Source organism: Paroedura picta, chromosome 1, assembly GCF_049243985.1.
Source record: "Paroedura picta isolate Pp20150507F chromosome 1, Ppicta_v3.0, whole genome shotgun sequence".
Lineage (NCBI taxonomy): Eukaryota > Metazoa > Chordata > Lepidosauria > Squamata > Gekkonidae > Paroedura > Paroedura picta.
In genome coordinates this window covers 89,358,449-89,365,459 of record NC_135369.1, presented here as the reverse complement: position 1 = coordinate 89,365,459, position 7,011 = coordinate 89,358,449, and the positions used below count along the sequence as shown (strand labels likewise).

General features: G+C 40.5%; 1 protein-coding gene across 10 annotated transcripts in view; it reads right to left on the bottom strand.

The window, feature by feature from the left end:
* Nucleotides 1-2,504: 2,504 nt before the first annotated feature.
* Nucleotides 2,505-7,011, bottom strand: part of FRMD1 (FERM domain containing 1) — a 73,973-nt gene continuing 69,466 nt past the window's right edge. For 8 of the 10 annotated variants that reach the window (XM_077347197.1, XM_077347179.1, XM_077347168.1 and 5 more), the window contains one exon: nt 2,505-6,487. In XM_077347197.1, coding sequence (XP_077203312.1) covers nt 6,200-6,487 — 288 coding nt within the window. In that variant the 3' untranslated portion in view covers nt 2,505-6,199. The remainder of the gene's footprint in view (nt 6,488-7,011) is intronic. The other 2 variants (XM_077347241.1, XM_077347231.1) reach the window with 2 other exon arrangements.

The window sequence follows — 7,011 nt, the reverse complement described above, 5'->3', positions numbered from 1 at the left end:
CATGTTTCTGTGCATTGTTTAAATTGGTGACCATTGTATGATGGGACTTGATTTGGGTCCTTCTGTGGAGTAAAATGGCACAGGAATACCCAGTTAAATATAAACCCTGATTTCACAGCATACAAACTTAGCCATAATTATTTAAAACATTTTAAAGCCATCTTTCTGAGAAACTTAGGGCCTCCAACTTGGTGAACAAAAACAAAGTAAAACAATATTAAAAACATTTAAATCAGAATGTATAAACTCATGAACAAGTGAGTCAGAGAGAATCAGTGAAGGGGTACCAGCCAAAAGTCTTCTGGCAATGCTAGAAGGGGATGGGCAAATCTCTTTGGGGAGGGAATTCTTTAGTTTTTGCGGCATACCACAAAATGGCAGACTCACTCAAAGCAGGAACTCACCAGATGACTGGAATGGCCAAGTAGGTTCCTATGGGAGAAGATGGTCTTTAATTGTCCAGGTCCCTAGCCACATATGGCATTAAAGCTAAAATGGCTAGAGCAAGTTTGGCAGAAAACGTGTGACAAAGCTGCAAGAACACCTTATAAGATGCTCATGAACGCTTATGTGATGGCTGAGAAGACTAACAAGAATGACTATTCCCTATTGCCTCTGCTAGCTCTCACCCGGCACAAATTTTCAAAACAATTTGGTCATTGATGTCCCTGGTGAGTGGACAGGAAATTCCTAAAAGGGGTTTTAGTTGAGAGGCATTTGCAAGCTTTTTTTGGTGAAGAAAATCATGTTGCTCTACCAGGACTTCCCTACTGAAATTCAGATAGTAAACTGGAGGTCCCTTGGCTGTCTCAAGTTCCAATTTTGGACTGCTTTAGTCCACTGTCCTCAGCCAAAGTGGTCAGAGTTCTGACAGTGGTTTGGCCTACTACTTGTTTCCCAGATCTATATCCCTCCTGGATGCTGTAAGCCAGTGATGAGAGGGTGTGGGGTACACTACCTTTCCCTGACATCAGAGATCTTCCCAGAGAAGTTGAAGGAAGTAGTGGTGAGGCTGATTTTTAAACAGCTATTTTAATACAGCCTAAAATCCTGTTTGCCTTTTTAGCTAACAAGTCACACTGCTGACTCATGTTCAGTGTCTGGTCTACTAAGACCCCCAGATCCTTTTCACATGTACTACTGCCAAGATAAGTCTTGCCCATCCTATGGTGCTGAATAGGATTTTTCCTACCTAAACGAAGAACTTTACATTTATCATTATTGAAAGTATTGAAAGTCCAGCTTTCTAGCCTGTCAAGATCATCTTGTATTCTGATTCTGTCTTCTGATGTGTTTGCTACTCCTCCCAATTTAATATTATCTGCAAATTTAATAAGTATCTCCTCTATTACTTTATTCAAATCATTTATAAATGTTGAACAACACAGGGCCCAGGACAGATCCCTGAGGCACTCCTCTCCAAGAAAATGACAAAGCTTTACAGGCACCCCTTGGGTGTGATCTGTCAACCAGTTCTCGATCTACCTAACAGCAATAGGATCCATACCACATTTTATCAACGTCGATAAGAATATCATGTGGAACCTTATCAAAAGCCTTACTGAAATCAAGGTGAACAATGTCCACAGCATTCCCCTGATCTAGCAAGATAGTAACTTTCTCAAATAAAGAGATAAGGTTAGTTTGACAGGACCTGTTCTTGAGAAAACCATGCTAACTCTAAGTAATTACAGCCATCTGCTCTAGCTGCTGAAGGACTGACTGCCATCTATAGACATCAAGCTGATGGGTTGGTAGTTACCTGGATTCCCCCCCCCCCCTTCTTGAAGATGGGGACAACATTTGGCCACCTCCAATCTTCTGGCACTTAACCTGTTCTCCAAGAAGTGTCAAAAATAATGGACAGAGGCTCAGAAATTACATCTGCAAATTCTTTTAATACCCTTGGATGTAATTAATCTGGCCCAGATGATTATAGGGAAATTAACTGCCACTAAAATTTAGGACATCATTTCTTCTTTTGTCACTTTCCCTTAACCATGGAAATAGCTTATAAATTATGTCCAGTTTGTATTCACTAGTTTTGCAGCTTACTCCTGCACCTTCCTATATCCCAATCTACATTTCTCTTTTCAAATATATGATCCTTTCTCCAGATGAGTTTCCACAGTTTAATGTTGTTTTCCCAACCTCTTTCTATAAGCAGGTGCTCTCACTGTTAGTGGGAAGATCAGAGCACCAATGCTGTAGATAACCAACATGAAGGAATATTTTCTGTGGCCCTTGGCTGCAGTCTCTCTAAAGGAAGTCATCTGTCCAATGCCTTTGGCAACCTGAAGTGATAAAACTAAGTGCCTGTCTTCTAGAACCAGATATGTTCATAGTGGTTGATCTGACTTCAGTACCAGAAATGCAATGGATAGGATGGAGAACATAGTTGGCAGATTCTCTTTTTGCAGATTGTATCTCAGAGGCACTTTTGTAGCTAGAAGGATCTTGTTACATTCCTGTTCCACGCTTAAATAGCACACGTTTAACTCTGCTTTTCTAGCAATCTCTTTATTAAGTGTATACATTATATATATATATATTTGTGTGTATATATTTATACATATGTGTGGTTTGTTTCCTCATACAAAAGACTGCCTTTCATGGAAAGGAGGAACACGGAATGACTGCAACAACTATGGCTCAACAAGTATTGACAGCTGGTTTTCATATTGTCAGTAGATGAAAAGAGGATTTCTTCTTACCTCCATAGCACTGCTAAGCTAAACAAAATTCAAATATAACTCCAGGATTAAAATTAAAAATATATCAGAATTCTTAGGTTCATGTGAGTGAAATGAGGTTGCGTAACTGCTATCATAGTAGCAGAAGTATTTTCATTAAAACAAGCTGAATAGTTTCCAGAGCTGGCTCTTTCATACCACCCTGGATATAAACCAGCCAAGATTCAGCATTTTTAAGTACAACTAATGTCAGTGAAAAGAAATTAGGCATGCCAGCGTGCTTAACTTTTGGCAGAAACACAGTTGGGCTCATGATTGTCCATAAAAACTAGCCTTCAAACTACAAACAAATTTGGTACCTCGCACTCGTCATCTCTGCTTTCAGGAATCAAGATGAGGTACATAAGGCTGCAGGTGCTTCATTCTTACTAATGATAAATAAATAACAATATACGAATAGAAATACAGAAATCAAGAGAATATCTAACAGGCTTGAACAATGGGCAACATACAAAGGAATTATTATTAAAATTACAAAAGAAGCACAAATGAAGATTAGTGGTTGACATAATATCTAGAAAGCAGCACAGCAGTCTCAGTAAATAGGATTGCAGATTTTAGATTGTTTAGAGAATTAAAAGTTGGTTTGGTAGATGTCAGCTGGTGGAAGGTGGTAGATGGCACAACATCAGTAATGACAGCAAATTATGAAATGCCCCTCAGGAAAAGGCAGAACTGAGAGGCAGAACCGAAGGGCTGGGAGACAGACTCCAGGAGAGAGTTGCTGGGAAGGTGAGGTTTGTTTTGCCTTTCCTAAACTGCTAAACTACTAAGAAGCTATTATATATCTATGCTTTAGGATGCTTTGGGCTGATCCTGCATTGAGCAGGGGGTTGGACTAGATGGCCTGTATGGCCCCATCCAACTCTATGATTCTGTGATCTAGACATTATATACCTGAACCTCTAAAAGATTTTGACTAGTTACCTCACCAAAGACTCCTGAGTAAACTGAACAGTCATGAGATAAGAGGATGAGTCATCTTATGGATTAAAAAGTGCTCAAAAAGAAGCAAGCAAAGCGTAGGAATAATGGATTAGTATTGGGGCCAATACTGCTTAATTTATTCATAAATGATCTGGAACTTGGGCTGAGTTGTGCAGAGGCCAAGTTTGCAGATGACATAAAATTATTCAGGATGGCGAAGACCAAGAAGATCTCCAAGAGGACCTCCACAAACTGGGTGAATAACATGTGGCAAATCAAGTTCAAAGCTGGCAAGTGTAAGGTGATATACATTGAGACAAAAAATCCCAACTTAATAGGGATTTAATAGGTTAATAGGATCTGAACTTGTTGCCATTGAGAGGGGGAAAGATCATAGTCATAGTGGATAGGTCAATGGAAGTGTCAACCCAGCGTGCAGCAGTGGTGAAAAGGCAAATTCTGTGACTCATTCTGCACACATTGGATAATGCACTTTTGGTGCACTTTAGAAGTAGATTTACCTATTTTGCACAAGAAAATCCAACTGCAAAAGCTCATTGAAAATGCATTAGCCAATGTGTGCGTATTGTGCCTATGTTATTAGGAAAATGCTTGAGAATAAAACAGCCAATATTGTAATTTATCTGTATAGATCTATGATGCAGCTTCATTTAGAATACTGTATACAGTTCTGGTCACCATCTCTGGAGAAAGTGTAAATTGATTAAGGGGTTGGAGAACTTCCCTATGAGGAAAGCCTGAAGAGTCTGGGACATTTCAGTTTAGAAAAGAGATGACTGGGGGGGGGGGGGAGACACAATATAGAGATTTAGAAAACTATGTATAGGGTGGAGAGAGCTGACAAAGAACTTTTTCTCCTCCCAAATTACTAGAAAAGGGCATCCCAAAAAGCTAATGGGCAGTAGGTTCAGGATGGACAAAAGGAAATACTACTTTACACAGATGTTGGCCACAGGAATAAATGGCTTTAAAAGGGAGGTGGATTCTTGGAGGGTAAGTCTGTTGGTAGCTAGCTGTGGTGACTAAGAGGAACCGCACATTCAGAGAAATGAATCCACTGAACCCCACCAGGGGAAGGCCTTAGCCTCTTTGCCCTGTTGTTGGCTGTCCAGAGGAACTAGCTGGCTACTGTATGAGACAGAAACAAATAAGAAAGGAAGAATCTGACACAACTGCTTTGCTAAAAATTAAGACAAGAAAATAAGTCTTAAGATAAAAGTTAAAATAACGTAGTGAAGAAATAAAGGCTCTACTAGCCAATGTTGCAGAATTAGGATTAGTCAAAGTTCCAAGTTCTATAATTATCAATGCATCTAATTCTGAACCTGATCTTTGTGCATATTGATAGAACCTTGAAACTTGCAGGTGTGTGTGTGTGTGGGGGGGGTGAAAGATGGACCCTCTCCCAATGAGATGGTAGACAGAAGAGCAAGAACCACTGCCACACCACCTCACCCACTTCAGGCTGGCAGTATGGGGGGCGGGGGAGGAGAACCAGAGCTACCATTCCCCTTCTGCCAGCATGGCCAAGTTGTGAAGAATAGATGGGAGGAGGGGAAGGAGAAGGAGCAACACCCCCTCATGCAAAGCCATGGCTCAGCCACAATAATGGTAGGCAATAAAGGAACTACTAATGCTTTCCCTCCCAAGCTATTTCATAAGCGGGTGAGTACACTTGGTAGACAGTGAGAGGAGAGGGAAGCAGTGTAATGGCATTGCCTGGTAAAAGGAAAGGAGAATGGGATTCCCCCTTCCCATGCATGGATCCCCACTTGTAATTTCCCAAAACTAGACAGGACCTCTTTACTTGCATGCAAAATAGCAATCATAGAGAAGATGGAGCAGAGTTCTATTGCAATCAATGCACTGAAAACTGCATATGCATTATTGATCAGGTACATTTAATGGCCTTTTGACCTGAGGAAATTATTGATCAAAGGGCACATTCAATGCCCTATTGGTCTTCAAGATAATAGCATAAAACCCTTGGCTCCTGAATTTTTAAAACTGAACATTTGGGTCAATTTAGATAATCAATAACTCATTCCTAGGCTTTGCCTCTCATCTAGTTCTTACTCTCTGCTATTTCTCCTCTTTTCCTCTGGAATGGCTGCATAGGCACTGAAACAAATGGCCAATATGTTGGATCACAGTTGGAGAATTGCAGGCAAATATTTCTGCGTTCCTTACTGCCCACCAGTCCTTTTTAGTTCGAAAAGTGAGTCCGCCAGTAGTCCAGGATTCCGCAAAGGTTGACTGGGAGACCTACAGATGGTATATTTGAACTATTAATTTGCACTTTAATTAAGACCACCAGACAGAACAATGAAATACCAGATAGTTTGTTTTTATCATCTGGAACAAGAATGAAGGGCAAACAACCCAGATGGTGAGGTATATATGACGGATGTCATTTCCCACAAGTTTCATAACAATAGTCATTTTGTGTGTGTGCGTATGTTCCTCTCCAAGATAGTCCAAGAGCTCTTTAAATGTGATTATACAACAAATTCCTCGGTGAGTGGATCTTCTCCCAAGAGATCCAGAGACAGACAGTTCATAGACCTCTTCCCATAGAGGGCTGACTTGGTTTTGCAGTCAGCGGTTGAATACACGCATCCATAGTTGGCCAGTTTATCATCGAAAGTACTACCAAAAGTGTAGCTGTGGGACGTATCTGAAGATAATGTGGCACTTAAGGGTGGATGAAGATGCTTGTGAAGGCGGATGTCATCTAAACTTTGGCTGTGCTGGTCTGGACACTTCATAGCTTTGGATGGTGTCACCTGGTCAGTTTAAGATGGGCATATATTTTAAAAAGCATGTAATAAACAGGTTAAACTAAGTAAAAAAGATCATACACATGTGATCTCCCTGTGCATCTCTCAATCTTGTCTCAAATTGTTAACATTCCTCTCATCCTCTTCAAGGAAATTGGCTTAATGAAGAAGCTGTGAACCATTATGGAATTGTGAAGTCATTCATTTATTAATTCCTGGATTTGGAGCTGAGTACAAGGTGTCCCCACTGGCACGGACAATGAACTGTTGGAAATGAATCATTTAGCTGAAATGGCAGCGCTTCCCTTGGCAAAAGAAGGGGAGAATAGCATTTCCTGGCTCCATGTAAAGAAAGATGTTTAATCACCATAAATACAAGGTCAGTTCTTGTGCTTGTGCCTGCATCACGGCACATTTTTAATCATTTTGTTGCCACATGGCAACTTTATCCCCATGTGGCAAGATCCTGTATTTGCCATACTGTTCTAGTTCTTACTCCATGACAGCTCATTAAAAGAAAGGCTCACCAC